Source organism: Alligator sinensis, unplaced genomic scaffold, assembly GCF_000455745.1.
Source record: "Alligator sinensis unplaced genomic scaffold, ASM45574v1 scaffold521_1, whole genome shotgun sequence".
In the NCBI taxonomy this organism is placed as follows: Eukaryota; Metazoa; Chordata; order Crocodylia; family Alligatoridae; genus Alligator; species Alligator sinensis.
In genome coordinates, this window is record NW_005842374.1 from 1,075,150 (window position 1) to 1,091,308 (window position 16,159).

General features: G+C 44.5%; 1 protein-coding gene across 1 annotated transcript in view; it reads right to left on the reverse strand.

Annotated features, from left to right (window-relative positions):
- Positions 1-6,509: 6,509 nt before the first annotated feature.
- The window catches only part of PAK3 (p21 (RAC1) activated kinase 3), an 83,782-nt gene continuing 74,132 nt past the window's right edge, over positions 6,510-16,159 (reverse strand). The window contains 2 exon segments of the mRNA XM_025210833.1: positions 6,510-13,794; positions 16,120-16,159. The exon segment at positions 16,120-16,159 is cut by the window's right edge and continues 11 nt beyond it. Coding sequence (XP_025066618.1) covers positions 13,705-13,794; positions 16,120-16,159 — 130 coding nt within the window. The 3' untranslated portion in view covers positions 6,510-13,704.

The following is a 16,159-nucleotide window of genomic DNA, read 5'->3' on the forward strand; positions in this document are numbered from 1 at the left end:
AACTAGTTTAAAAGGCTAGGGTGAGCACTCAGTTGTCATGACCCAACTTGTCCACAAGGTGGCAATGCTGCTCTACTGGTCTCAGAAACCCTTTTTTTTTTCCTTTTGCTTTTGCTTTAGGGCGGTCTAATCACTTTACAAATAAAACCGGTACATCACTCTCTTCCTTGTCATAATGCATCAGTTGCTCCGTCCATGACGGTGTTTCTCAGCTAAAGAGGAGACACACACACCTTTTACCCCCTTGCCATCAGATAAGAGCTAAAGTGAGCCTTAAACTTTGGGATGTTTGACCCTACGTGGGCATGCCCCATTGGCAGCAGTGGTCCCCGATGCCACCCCCAAAAAAGCAGATAACTGAAACCAGCCCTCTTCCTTCAAGTCTACTTTTCTGGAGGCAACTTTCTGTATGCAAAAGGGGAGCTTTACTGCTGGCTCAAGGGTGGGGGTGTGCCGGAGCAGGAATCCCTGGCTTGTTGGTTCAGCTTGCTTTCCCGGCTGGCTCCAATTCTGATTTTTTCAAGCCCAGTCCAAGGGCCAATGCTTGTCTCAGCCAAGCTGGGTAAACCAAGCATAACTACATTGACATAGTCTTTCTAGACTTTAAGAAGGCCTTTGACACTGTCTCTCATCCCATCTTCATCAATAAATTAAGTGACTGCAGCATCGATGCCTACACAGTTGGATGGGTAAAAAACTGGCTGATGGAGTGCACCCAGAGAGTAGTGGTGGACGGGTTGTACTCAACCTGGTGAGATGTGAGCAGTGGGGTACCCCAGGGCTTGGTCCTCGGGCCTGCACTTTTTAACATCTCAGCTTGGCTTAGCAAGGAACTCTTCAGTGAGCTAAGCCATAAAAAGGAAGCTTACAAGAAGTGGAAACTTGGACAAACAACTAAGGAGGAGTATAAGAGTATTGCTTAGGAATTCAGGGATGAAATCAGGAAGGTCAGACCACAACTGAAGTTACAGCTAGCAAGGGATGTAAAGGGTAACAAGAAGGGTTTCTCCAAGTATGTCAGCAACAAGAGGAGGATCAGGGAAAGTGTGGGTCCTTTACTAAATGGGGGAGGCAACTTAGTGATAGATGATGTGGAAAAGGTTGAAGTATTCACCGCCTCTTTTTCCTCAGTCTTCACAAGCAAGATCAGCTCCTACACTACTGCACCTGGCAACACAGTTTGGGGAGGAGGTGAGCAGCCAGAAGTGGTGACAGAACAAGTTAGGCATTATTTAGAAAAGCTGGATGTGTACAAGTCCCTGGGGCTGGATGCAATGCACCTGAGGGTGCTGAGGGAGTTGGCTGATGTGATTGCAGAGCTGCTGGCCATCATCTTTGAAAAACTCATGGCAATTTGGAGAAGTCTCGGATGATTAAAAAAGAGCAAATATAGTGCTCTATATAGAGCAAATATAGGAAAGCTAAGAAAGTACGGGTTGGGTGAATGGGCTGTAAGGTGGATAGAAAACTGACTAAATCATTGGGCTCAGAGGATAGTAAGCAATGGCTTGATGTCTATTTGGCAGCTGATATCAAGCGGAGTGCCTCAGAGGTTGATCCTGGGACTGGTTTTGTTCAATACCACCAGTGACCTGGAAGATGGGATGGAGTGCAACCTCGACAAATAGGAGGATTGGACTAAAAGAAGTCTCCTGAGGTTCAATAAAGACAAGTGCAAAGTCCTGCACTTGGAACAGAACAACCCCATGCACCTGTGCAGGCTGGGGACTGACTGGCTAAGCAGCAGCTCTGCTGAAAAGGACCTGGGGGTTACAGCAGACAAGCTGGATATGAGGCAACAGTGTGCCCTTGTTGAGAAGAAGGTTAATTCTTCTAATTCTAAGGCTAATTGTGGGCTGCATTAGTAAGACCCCCCCCCCTCCCCCCGAAAGGATGTAGACAAATTAGAAAGTGTCCAGCGAAGGGCAACAAAAATTGTTCGGGGCCTGGGGGACATGATGTATGAGGAAAGGCTGAGGGACTGGGTTTATTTAGTCTGGAGAAGAGAAGACGGAGGGGGGATTTAACAGCAGCCCTCACCTACCTGAAGGAGAGGTCCAGAGAGATTGGAGCTAGACTTTTCTCAATGGTGGCAGATGACTGAATAAGGAGCACCAGTCTCTGTGGCAGGCCAGTAGGGGGCACTTCTGCACCAAGCCACCCACCTTACTGCGCCCGACCATCTACCTAGCTCCGAATGTCTCTCCTGGGGCGCCTATGACTGGCCAACCCCCTTCCTGGGGCACACCCACAAGCCTGGGATAACCGCCACCACTGCCAGCCAGGGTCTGGTCGTTGCCTGGCCCTGTGCCCCGCAAGGTGCACAGGCCGTATAGACCTTGAGGTCACTTGACCCCCTGCAAGATCTTGGAGTGCTTCTTTAACCTGAAGCACAGAAAGTACCCTCCCTTAGTCATCCAAGCCAAGGGAATACAAAGGCATGCCCATCCCCTCTCAAACATGTACCACAAAGCATGTTATAGCACAGGGGTGGGCAAAATGCGGCCCGCGGGCTGGATACTGCCTGCCAGTCCAGTCTATCCATGGTTTAAGCAAAGCCCATGGGGCTCCTGAAAAATTTAGAAAATTAATATTGATCTGCCCCTGGCTGCCTGTCATGCAGCCCTTGATGGCTTGCCAAAACTCAGTAAAGCGGCCCTCCGCTCAAAATAATTGCCTGCCCCTGTATAGCAGATAGCTTTATTGGGTACAGAGGGTAGGTTTGGGGAGGGGTATGAATCAGAGAAGTATCAACAGAATACCCAGAGCAAAGAAAACCAGCCTGATAGCCATTTAGTATGCTTCTAAATCATTGTAAGCTACCTTTCTAGTTAAGTTTCTGGTCATTTACTCACGTCAGCGTCCCAGAAGAGAGTGAGGGTTGCAGAGGTCCCAGTTGTTGTGCAAACATCCCAACATGGTTTTGCCTCTTCCTGGAGAGCCTCTCAAGTGGCTCCCCTGCCCTCTCCCTCCAGACCCAATCAGGGGCAGGGTTGCTTGAGGCCAACCAACCAATTTGAAAAGCATCACACCTTGACCTAGACCCCAGCCAACGCCTGCCCTCCTAGGCTAAAGGCAGGAGTTTTAACAATAGACCTGGCCACAGAGGGAGAAAGATTCCCCACTCCCATGGGGATCCCCTAGGCAACTGGGTTGATAGACACATGAGTGAAAGAAGAGGCTGGGAACAGGCAACCCCAAAAGTACGGAGGCTTTCACCGTCTCAAACTGCAGCAAAGGAAGTTTAGGTTAAATATGAGGAAAAACTCCACCAGGAGGGTAGCAAAACATTGGAACAGGCTACCCAGAGAGGTGGTGGAACCTCCATCTTTGGAGGTTTTTAAGACCTAGACAGACAAAGCTTTGGCTGGAATGATCTAGTTGGGGATGGTACTGGTTTGAGCAGGGAACTGGACTAAATGGCCTCCTGAGGTCCCATCCAGCCCTAATGTCCTATGATTCTATGACTTACACTTTTCTCACTTTGTGAATTGTTAATGGCATCATTTGGAACAATGCTCTCCGCAATTTGGCTTTCAGTTGAAACTATAGCAAGACCCAACTGAAATTGAGTCTTGGAAGAACACAAGCTCATCTTTGTAAGTTTAAGTTTCAAAAATTCCCCAATTGCAACAGGTACAGACAAAGTTAACAGAATCCTGAGTTTCATGGTTATGTTTGGAAACAAGGGCAAAAGCTTATTTTTGCACAGAAATGCCAATGCTGTGTTTTGGAAGCATTCCAGTTCCAGCTGCCTGCCAAAAACTTGAAGTTGCATGCAAAAATCCAGGACATTTACATCAAAGGATGTCTCTTCCCCAGGCATTCTGTCTTCTACCACTTTGCTTAAAGCAGTGCATCAGTGGTATAATGCTCTGTGCAGCATCTTCAGTGCTTCCAAGAGATTGTACAAGAAACTGAACAGCCTACGGTGCTCCTTAAATTGGAAAAACTCTTTCAGCAAGTGGCTCTATCCATGTCTCCATGGTAAACTTACCATGATCCACATCCTCAAGCCCCAGCACTGCTCCACGCAGGCTGTTTCCTAACCTGGAAATAGTGCAACCATTCTGTGGAGAATGATAAAAATCAAAGAATGTTTTCAAACCACCTTGCCAATACTCAATCAGAGCATGAATTTGCCATTATTTCTCTTTATCAATCCTACAAATTAATTTCAGTCTAATTTCCAAGACAAACGCTCTATATAGGATAGTTGTTCATGCAAACTATTGCTTACTTCTGTTTCTCTAGGACATTCATTTTGTTTTCCAGTCTCAAATAAGCATGCCAAGTAAAAGCAAAATCTCTAGAAGTAAATAGCAGCAGAAGAAATAAACAGGATTGTAAAAGCCAATCTCACTTTATACATTCTCCTTTGGAAACCTGGCATGAAAAGTGGGAAGCTAAAAACTCCTTTCCATTGCTATACCAAGGAAAACCCTTACTATTTGTTTGAAATGGCCCAGGATTCGCAAACAAAAAAGTGAACTCTCTTCTCATCTACTCACCATTTGGAAAGATCTTTCAGAACATCACTGCTCAGAGTTTTTTCCTCTGCTAAATCCTGCATATTTCTTGAATAACTGTGTAATCATAAAAGTTGCTTGTGCACAAACAGCTACAGCCACAAATGATACCCCCTCACTGGTGACATTTGCTTTTATGCTTTCTTCTTTCAAGCCTGTCGGAATACTCCAAAGCAAGACGACTCTTCTTGTTAGGAAAGCTATTTTCACAGGTAGACATACAGACGTGTTGGTTGGGTGAACATACATGACTGGACAATTCCAGTGCGTCAGCTGGAAGTAAAGCAGTTTCACATTGTGGACTTCGCCTCCAGTGTTTCGTTTGCAATGCTCAACTGCAGAAAAAATGTTTGTTTTCATAGAAGACCATCACTATCGCTTCCAGCTTTGGTCATGACCATCCACCCGATCACTGAAGACCGCTAGCCAAAGAGACCAACCAACCAAACCATCCAATATGAATTTCTCATTCAATCTGAAAGCACCGCTTTGCATCTGCTGTTGCCTGACAGCACATTCTGTGACATTACCAGTTTGCCAAGTTTAATGGAAAACAATTATTGCCAGTGAATGTTTTTTATTTCTGAATTTGCTTTTCAATCCCCTTTAATTTCTCCCCAAGGTACACGGCTGCCAACTTGACCTACCTGTAAGGCTGACCCAGCACAAAATGAGTATGTGCAAAGAGGTGAGATAGGGTTCCAGGGGCATTTCTTCTCTTTTCAGTGCTCTGCTGTTCTTTTGCCATCATTTTTTTCAGCTGTGTTCTTTAACATCATTTTTCTATGTATAACAACATGAATGATCTGAGAGGACATTTTTTATGATTTTTGGGAAAAGGAAGGTTGAGTAATCTCTATTTGTATAATGTGTCACTTTCATTTCCAGTGTTTTATGATTATATACAGTAACATGGGCAAAGTACAAGATGTTGAAAACAACATCAGGTGAAGCATCTGAATGAGTGGGGGGCACTGAAGTAGCTGTCAGCCTATCTTGGTAACGCCAGGAAATACAGGAACTCCAGAATCCAGATGGGAAAGGATAAACAGGCAGAAGGGCTCATTAATGCCGGACAGCAGGTGACTATGGGTAATTGACTGTTTTGCATGAATGTAAATAGCCAACATTAATAGAGGGCAACAAAAAGTGATATTTGTGGATGTCTGCAGAGATCTCTGGGAAGTATGAACTACTTTATGCATCTCAAGGAGATGTTAACTGGAAAACCCAAGATGCTGGAAGAATCTGGCAACCAGTCCCACTAAGGACTCCATGGATGTGTCCAGACAAGTGTGGACGTGTGGTATGTGGCTATCTGTGGTGCTGCACACCACACACGCAGGTGTTCCTGGATGCTAATTCACAGCACCAGGAGGGGGGCGTGTTTGACCCCAGAAAATAATCCTGGGGTCAAAAACACCCACACCTAAAAAAAGCAGGGGGACGAACATGTGCACATGGCAGCAGTGCACACTGCCCAAAACCAGAGTCTGGCTGGCCAGAGCCACACTCCAGCTGCTGGCCAAGTTTCTTGCTGCAATATCACCACGGCTGCAGTTCCTGGAGGCCCTCAGCACAGTTGCTGGTCCCAGCCTCTCTCACCCCACCCTGGACAACGTGCCATGCACCATTACAAAACACGCTGTGCCACTGTTATCTGGGGAATGCATGTTCCCACTGGTGGGGACGTACCATATGTGTGGTAAGAAGAGAGGAGTGCAAGAGGCCTAGCTCACCCAGTCATGCCAGATGGCAACACACCTATCTCTACTTCTCTGTGAGGTACAGAAGAGGCCTGCTTCAACTGGGGGCTCCTGCTTTTCTGGGAAGAAACGGGGTGGGAGGGTAGAGCTACAGGAGCCCCCATATCAAAATATGTTCAGGGCTCTGGATCATTTAATCCAGCCATGGTACTTATAAACTATTTCCCAGGGAAAGCCTCCGGAGAGAGCTGAGAACACACCGTTCATTGGTATTTATAACTTTTATTTGCAATACTTTAGGTCCAAGTTTCAAACTGCAATATTTTTACACTCAAGACACAGTCATGCACAATCCATATTTCAATTTTCTATTGCTTCAACCACAATTTAAAATAACTTAATATCGGAAACAAAAAAAAATCTTAAAAAAAATAAATGGCTGCTGAGGTCAGTAAGATGGATCCATGCCATCAGCACATTTACAAAGTAAATAACTTAGTTCTCTTTTTAAAAAGCTCATAAGTACCTCTTAATCCAAAGTTACAGAAGAATTTCACTACACGTTGTTTTGTTTTTCTTTTCTTTTCTTTTTTTTTAAACAGATAACACGTCCTAAAAAAAGGAATGTACAGCAAAATGAGATACATTTCTGATAAACAATGAAAATGTAGGATCCTCCTCTGTGTACATTTGTCTGGATACCCTGAAGAAAAATCCAGCAGACACCAGTATCATTGTAAACCAGTTGAACTGGAGCTTAGAGCTGGTTAAAACTCACACCAGTTAAAGAGTTAAAGGTCACAGAATTCTTTTGCCAGACTTTACTAGAATGGAGCATGTGCGTGTGCCCCACACATGCTGTGCAGTATGAACCCATGTATATAACTCTAAAAGACCACCCTAGTGCGGCCACCGGACTGAAGTTGTACTCACAACATTAGTTCTTCTCCCTGCCAGGCCTTTATCACTTGTCAGAGCTGCATCAAGAAGAGCCGACTTGCCTTTTGTGGTTGACGACAATATTCTATTGAAAGATCTACCAACGTTGCCTAGTGCTAGTCTAAAGCATTGCAGCAAAAAGCGACTGCATTTGCATTTTGTTTGTAACCTGGAAGCTTAGAGGTCAAATCTTAGCAGGCCTGGATGGAAAAGGTTTGCATGCCTCAACGGCATGGTTTTTGGCCTATTCTGACCTGTTAAGCACTGTACCACGTACAAAAAGAGAAAGAAGTCAGGATCCTCTTTCACCTCCTTACTTAGCCAGGGGAGAATTTCCAGCAGCCAGCACAAAGTAACATTCAGCGTAGATATCTATGCCTTCCTAGGACCTGCTAATTAAGTGCCAGGTCACACTGCCATTGGAGTCAACGGCAAAACTCTTCCTGACTTCCACGATAGGCGAGCTGAGCCCTACATCTATTCCCTAAGTATGCAGTAAGTTTGGACAGGTGAAACAGAGAACATTCAGCAGCAAAAGGATGTTCATTTAAAACAAGTCAAGCTGACGTCATTCCCTCGTGCTTCCTACAATATGATGCCAGCCAGTAGCATTGAGGAGACCTAGATTCAGGAATGTGCCTGGGACTGCAGACAGTGCTCTAGTGGAGGCTACACACATGATGGAAGCCATAGACCCATTCTCCAGGTTGAGGAGACAGATTTAAAGCCTTGCCATAAACAGGCAGTCTAGAAGGGGGTGAAATGAGAAGCCTGACTACTTTATCTCAGCCAGTTACAAGGTCTTGTTTAGCAGCCACTGCAGGCAGGAGGAACAGAGAGGGAGTAGAAATACTTGAGTTGTCAAAAGCAAGAGATTACAAAGAGCAGTGATGGCAAGACATAACCTCTGTTTTATCTCTCTCTCTCTGCAAATAATTTTTCAGCTATTCTGAGCCCCTGAACGGAGTGAAGGCTAGCAAGGAGGACACACCAATAAGAACCACTAAATTCATACCCTCCTCTTCCCTAGACTGCAAGTGAAATTCAGGTTTCAAAGTATGTGCTAGCCCCTTCTGAACTCCATCCATGACTGCTGGTTCAGACTGACCATTCATTGCTCCTGATTTCAATTCTATTTTCCTGTTTGTTTTGACACCATTCAGTACATAACTGGCCAAAGCAGGTGTTGCTGGCTATGCCTTGCAGTAAATGGGCACTAAGCATGAGTGGGTGGGTGTCCCTGGGTCAAAAACAGCAGCATCTGGTATACAAACAGGAATGCAGACACGGTTAGTCCTCTAGGAAAACATCAAGTGCAAAGCCACTATGCACCAAAATTAAATAAAAAGGTAATTTCTCATTAAATCAACTTGATGAGTTATGTTGTCCACAGTTTCCATAGTCAGGGTCAGATTCTGAATGCTCACTCACCAAGAGTAGCTAAGCAGGGATAGGAACAGTTGCAAATTTAGACCCTAATGACTGAGCAGAAGGCACCAGTGAAGAGTATAAGTGTCCTTCCCCTTCTTTGCCATTCCCACAACACCGTGTTCGAGACTGCCGCTATTCCCAAAGATGCACATGTCCAGTGTCAGGCCAAAGCAAGTGGATTTCACCACCACATCGTTCATACACAATCCCAGTAGGCTATCTTGGCTATACAACATTTATACACAGGGGAAGGTGCAGGTGAGCTTCTACCAGCTTCAGCCAAGCAATTACCCCTTTACATCAAAGAGAGAAAATAAAGGACTATCCTTTTACATCAAAGAGAGCAAAGGGAAGGGTTTTGTTGTTTCACATGGTACCAGCAGAAACCCAAGCGAGATATCAGAATGGTCTCCTTTGAAACAGATTGTCCTTTCCCTGTCTCTCTCAAAATAGGCGACTAGAAATGAAAATACTTGCCCAGTCCAAAGAAAAAACTATTTGAAAAGCTGGAGGCTCTGCCTTCTGGGCTGGAGTCACTTTTCCCACCCCTTTTAAGTTACTGCATGTGAATAACTGACAATCCATTGGTGAAACATGTAGACTGAGAGCCTTTACAAGGCTCACAAGGGCTAATCTAGCTTTACTGTGCATGCCCTGGTATTTCAAGCAAAGCAAACTTTTCTCCTGTCTTCAACTGTAGGTTTTATGGATTCGCTCTGGCTATGAATCAAATTGTTAACAAACTCATTGAGCGAAGAAATCCACTTATTTACATGCTCAATGTACAGGGGTGAGGAATATTTCTTATGTTGTCAAACCTCTGGCTAAATATTGGAAGTAACATCTTCACAAACAATAGGATATGATTTAGTGTTTCCCTTTCTTAGTGGCTGGAATGTGCTTTGTTTCAGAATAGAGGGAAATCAGGGAGGTTATTTAACAGAAGTATAATGCTGAGATGCACCTGCTAGCCTCAAAGATACCTGATCAACAAAAATGAAAGATTAAATAAATACTCAAATTCATCTGCGCACAATGAGGTTTGGCCAACCAGTAGCCAACGGTGGAAAACAGACGCACATATTTACAATAGCAGACGAGACATGAAAGGTGATAACACCACCATTGCCCAAGCCTGCCACCAAGACCTGAGAGCACTGTAAGATCCAGTCATTCCTTGGGCTCCTGTGAAAGCAGGCAGGAGCCTTAATACATCTATAAGGTTTTTATTCCCCCACCCCCTTTTCTTTTTTCTTAAATAAATAATCTGTACTGTGCTTCTCAAGCTTCCCTGACTTTACTGCTGTCCTGTTCCTTTCTCAGGACCTTCTGGATCCCCAGGTAGCAAAAGGGCCTGTTTCACACTTTGTCATGACAGGGGACTGGAATAATATTCAAGAGCTAGATAAAACTTTACTGTACTATGACTTGAAAATTAAAATAGAAAAAGGCAAATAACCAATCTCTTAGAACCTGGAATGAAAGTACTTGACCAACGTACAATATGTAAATCCTTATATATCTATATATCTATATATATGCTTTTGGCAGCAGGTATAGCTTCTCTCTAATACTTCTTAAAAATATATAAGAGATGCCTCTCAGCAATCAAGATGGTACCAGAGATTTATTGGATTTGTTTGCTTCTTTTTCTTTCTGCAAGGGCAATGCCTATCCTAATGTGCTGTTACTTGAGCCTGTAAGTCATGTACAAGGTTTGTCCCTCTCCAGACTGCTTTCCGCATTAGTATTCCACTTGGAAGTTGGCTTCCTAGTTCAGGAAACTGTAAGAGCAGCTGCCATCTTTCTGCATCTGGTGACACACAGCATTTAGTGCCGCAGAATATCCCAAAACATAGGGCTTTAGGGATGCTACCAGTCCTGTTAGCAGGCATGTAAACTAATTGGTCCCTGTTACAAAGAACTCAAGTGGGGCTTGCATGCTGGATAGAGTCACTGGCAGGAACTGGATTTCAACAGTATCTTGTCACTATCCTACGAATTATTTTTTTTTAGTAAAATCTCTGGATTTGCTGCTGCAAAATAAAATAAACACTTTAAAAAAAGAAAATAAAGATTAAGGCCTCTTATGAAAACAGTTGCATTAAAAAGCTAGGGCCAATAATATTTCCTAGACTGGAGTGCGCACTGTTCTGAAGAAATGAAGCTACCATTTAAAAAAAAAAAAAATCATCTCTTATCTTTTTGGGGTTGCTTTGAAGGATAGGGTTGGGGAAGATGCCAACATCTTTAGAGCTGAAGAAAACAAATATGGAAAAACAGTAAATCAAATAGTATAATCTCTCAAGCATAAGGTTTTGTACTCTGTGCCTGGTAGAGACTCTCTGGAAAAAGCAATTTTATTTCAAGGGACAGATGTATGCACCTTTGTGGCTAAGGAAAGTAAAAGTTACACTGGAAATAGAAGCTGTCACTCGCTTCTTTACTACTTGTGTAAAATTCAAATACATTTCATTCATTCACTGACTCATTACACAACAAAGATGGGCCTTCCTGTGCTTGAACCACTGGATTTTCAAGCCTTAACTCACATTGCCTGGATAGCTAGCTTGGGTTGACAAGGAAAAAAAACAAAAACCTATCACCTCACAAGAGGGGAAGAACCTTTTCTTGCTTGGGTGGCAATAAATAAACTTCTTCTGCTGCCCAGGTGATTCAGGAAAGGTTAATGAATACTTGACTATGATAAACTAATTACCGCTACCTCAGTCAAGCTTCAAAGAAAACAGTCGAACAGTGACGACTGGCTAGTAGGCGATACTAAAGAAGAGTCACAACATGAAGACCTGAACAGAATAGGAAACCTGGACTAACACCCCAAACCAAACAAGGGCTGAAGACCTAATCCAGGAAAGGACTGAGCACCATAAACTCCTTCTAACTAGACCATGAGTTAAAGACATCTAGCACCTTGCAAGGACACTCAGCACCTTGCAGCATCAGGCCTTCAATGGGTGCGTCTACATGTGCACATTTATTGCGCTGTAACCTAAAATAACTGCGCAGTACAGGCACGGATCTACACATGCATGCCCATACTGCACAGTAACTATGGTGACTTATGCCAATTTGGGCATGATGCAGGTATCAAATTTATGCCCAATTAGTTACTGCAGAGTAACACACATGTAGATCCCTTACTGTGCAGTAACACTGTCAGTGTAGACTGACTTGGAACTGACTTTAGTCCCAAGTCAATCCACACAAGCATTAATTTACTTTAATGCCAGCACATGTAGACACCAGCCTATTCCCATTTACTGTGCACTACATTTAAACCAGCATAAATGCACGTGTAGACACACCCAATGGGAAATCGCCTTGAACTGCATTAGAAGGCTCTGCTAACAGTGACAAGATCTCCGCTACCCACAGCCAGGATCCAAGGGCTGTTTCAAAGGGCTTGGATTTTGGCTTAGTCATCTTACTAAAATACAGCAGCAAAAATCCATATAAACTCCTTTGCTGAGTGAAAACGACTCAAATTTGCCACTTCTGAGTAAAAATAAAATACAAATTGCTTAATTAATCCATTTTGTTCCTTTACAAATAAATGTAGTAGTCAGCACAATCCTCAGTCATTTCCAGGAGTTAGTCTCCCCTCGACAAGTGCACACTTGCATTAAGGGGTGTTTGGTGTGTGCACTTTGAGGCGAGTTGAAAGCAGACCCAGTTTATGGCTGTAAGAATATATATGTAGTCCAGTCTGTATTTTTCTTCCTACATTTGCCTTTGCCCTGGCACTATGCAAAGCCTTTTTTTTAAGATGCCTTTCCTCTTCCGGCTTCTGCTACACTCACTCATGCAGAACTAAATCCTGCAAGCCCTTACTCACGTAAGTAGTCCTCATGATTTCAGTGGGATTGCTCAGGTCTAGAGACTACTCGCCTGGGTAGGAGTTCATAGGAATGGATCCTTCCAATTTATTGGCAATGTTAGAGATGCTACACACCCTTCTTCAGCAGATACAATGTGGACATGAGGACAGGCAAACGCAGTTTAGAGAACTAAAAATATCACTGAGCTAAGACTGCCCCTCCTCTACACCGATGCAAACCTAGGTAGGGTAATAATTCATTTCCACAGGACTGCCAGGGCCTGGATACAACTGATGGCAGATCTTAGCCTGTTGTCTTGTAGTTCTTACAGTTCAATCCCACAGTGTTGAGTGCTGGTTGCAAATTGGTTGAGCCTCCTCAGCTCCCTTCAGCGATAGTGCTCTTCATTTAGTCTTCTGTGGGAGCTCTGGGTGCTCAGCATGTGAGAAAAGAGACTCGGCACCTAGCTAGACTGGGCCCATTGTCACTTGACATTTTGATGATAGTATACTATTGGACGAGCACTTTCTGAGCAAACTTGCTGATCTTCTTGCTTTTCTTGTTTTTAAAAAAAATCCCACGAAGGCAAAAAATAGTACAATTAATTATACGAATCAAACTGCCAGGGACCCAAACACTAGATATTCATGGCTAAAAGTATGCATCTCCAAAGGATGCTTCATCTGCTCTGCTCTTGATATATTTTTGGATTGGAAATACAATTTCACTCTCTTCCTTATCTAAAGGTACCGTGAATGGGCAAATGCTAGAGAGCAGGCTGTGTTCAAAAGATGATACCGTCTGAAGGAGCTGAATGCAGGACTCCGCTGCAATTCCAAGCCATAGCAAAACAAAAAACAAAACAAAAAACACCCAAAAAACCCCAAATCCCAAAAATGGGATTGTGCATCTTTAAGAAACAACCAATTGTTTAAAAGTAAAGCATAAAACGTTCACTGGGGGTCTTGCTACCAAGTCGTTTTACCTTGGAAATAGCTTAGATAGCAAAGCCATTACCTTTCTGTTCTGTCTTGGGTCCTGTTTCATCTTAGAAATATATTAAGGAACCAGAGAGCAGGAAGAAGACACGTGATAGGTTTCTATTCCTTGGGGAACCAAAGAACCGCCGGCCCCCATCATGACTGTGACTGTTTGTCCTTCTACCCACCTGTCCTGCAGCACAAGAGTTGAGGTTTTACAGAGTTTTTGTTCAGTCCTGCTCTGGAGAGAGCTGGTGTGGGGTGAAGCCAGCCCTCAGTGCTAGCGGCTGCTGTTCTTAATCGCTTCCTTTGCTGCAATAATCAGAGGAGTCAGGCTGGAGAGAGGCTTGGCTAGTTTTAAAAATGGATGCTACCAAAAAAGAAGAAGAAGAGCAGATTAGTTTCCTTTCCAACACATTTTTCAGACAGGCTTCCTGGAGTTTTTTTGTGGTTGCTCTAAACTTAAGACCACAGAAACATAGAGCTCCTGGGTCAGGGTCCAGGCAACCATCTCTCACACTTCCATTCAAGAACTGATCAAACACCACCTTAAAACTGGTTGTTTGCCCCTGCGACTCCTATTGGCTAGGGACAGACATTACTCATAAACCAGGTTAAGTGATCAGAAACTGGTTTAAACCTGTAACAGAACAGATATTCAGTGCACATAAACCAGTTTGAAAATGGCCAAAACTGGTCTGTGATAAACCTGGTTGAATGTAGTATCAGTCTTAACTGATTTAGCTCAAACCGGTTTATACAATGTCTGTCCCAGACCCCTTACTGGTTTAAGTTAAAGAAGAAACCCCCAGCATCCCAACATGCTCTCTAGGCTCAGCTGGCCCCTCCCCTATGCTCTCTAGCTGGAGCAGGGGTGGGGCGTGACCAAGATGCTGGCCTGCCATGGCCCCTGAGGCAAATTCCTCCCTCTGTCCCCCTCTCCCCCTGCTGGGAAACCCTGTGGACTGCAGCTGGGGTTTGCCAGCCCCAGCCACACCTCCATGGCTTTCCTGCAGCCCAGGCAGAGACAGAATTAATTCCTCCCTCTGTCCAACCTGCCTGCAGCCAGGGAAGGGATTAGTTCCACAGCAGTCCCAGAGTGGGGGGAGAGGCAAGCTAGTCCCCCTGTGTGCAGATCCAAGACCTGCACCTGTGAGCCCAGAGCTAAGACCTGCCGGACCAGACTGAGAGGTGGGAAGTGTTGGCAAAGATGTGACAATTATTCATCACACATATGTACTGGAGATGGAGTTAAGGGAAGCTGCCGACAGCTTCTGGCTGGAAGTTGCAGATCAAAGAATGCAGAGCACTACATTTACATTATAAAGCAGAACCTGTAAAACCTAAACACAGCCTTTCTGAATGCCTGGCTGTAAGGAGACACTCTGCCCTCAGGATTAGTAAGATTTATGCAAGGCTTTCTCTTGTCTTCCTGCTTTACATTTTAAGTTAAACTAAGTTGTGTATGCTGTGTTTTACTGGGCTGTATCTTAGCTTAGGTGCAGCTTTTTGGTTGTTCTCTGTTGTATCCTTTGCAAATTGCTGGGTTCAATACATGCTTGCTTCACAGAAAGGACTTTTTTCCTATCCCCTCTTCTCAGCCTGACAGCATCCCCCTCACCCCCCACCCCCAGGCTAGTGGCTGGTATCCTGTGTGTCCTGCTAGCCCCAGGTGGTGCCTGGCCATACCACCTCCATGCCAGCAGGGAGGGGTGAGCGCCTTGGAGGGCATCTCTCTTCCCTCCCCTTTGAGTGTGGCTGGCAGGCATGCTCTAGCACCCCCCAGGCTTCTGGCTTGAGCCACTGCAGGCATGCGTCTGCATTTCCTGCATTAACAGAGAATGCCTGTCCAGTTATTAATCAGTGTAAGCTGCGCAGCTTAAACTAACCTGCAAAGAGTGAATCAATTCAGGCTCAGGCTTTTTGAATGTCTGTCCCTAGCCACTGGGAGGTGTTCCAGAACTTCACTCCTCCCATGGCTTGAAAACTTTGGTTCTAATGCATGATTCTAATTTAAAAATTACAGAGTACTATTTAAGTTTTTGAAGGATATCAAGGGAAAGCTGATTCCTAGTTAACATAAGGATGAAATTAGCCCAACTTTTTGGGGGCCCTGATCCTGTATTGAGAAGCACTGATGCACAAGTTCTAATTGAAGACTCACCTGAGTTGCCTTGTATCAGAAGGCAAAAATTTGACTGCAGTGTGCTGGGTGACATAGTAAGTTCGCATATTAGCACTGCTCCTTCAGTCTACTCCATGGAGATAAAACAAGCAATTTGCAGCCCTCCAGCATCCCAGGAGGTACTGCTCCTAGGCCCTGTGCCCCACCCAGAGCAAGAATAAAGCCCAAAGTGTCCTGGCTTTTAACTATGTCCCTGCACACCAGACTTCTAGTGGCAAGTCAGAGCTATGCAGGCAAGAAATGGTTTTAAACCTTAACATACAACATTACAATGACTTGCAACTGTTCCAAGTGAACACATGACACCACCCTCATATTTGCAGGATATAAGAGTCACTTTTCACTTGCAGTCTCCTCCCTTCCATAGTTTCACAGTAGCTAGGGTCAGGAGGGACCTGAACAGATCATCTAGCCTGACCCCCTGCCACAGGCAGGAATGAATGCTGGGTTCACAAGACCCCAGACAGGTGATCGTCCAACCTCCTCTTGAATTTTCCCTTCCCATTTTACCTGCAAAAGCTCCTTGGCAGATCCTCTCCTGTCTACATCC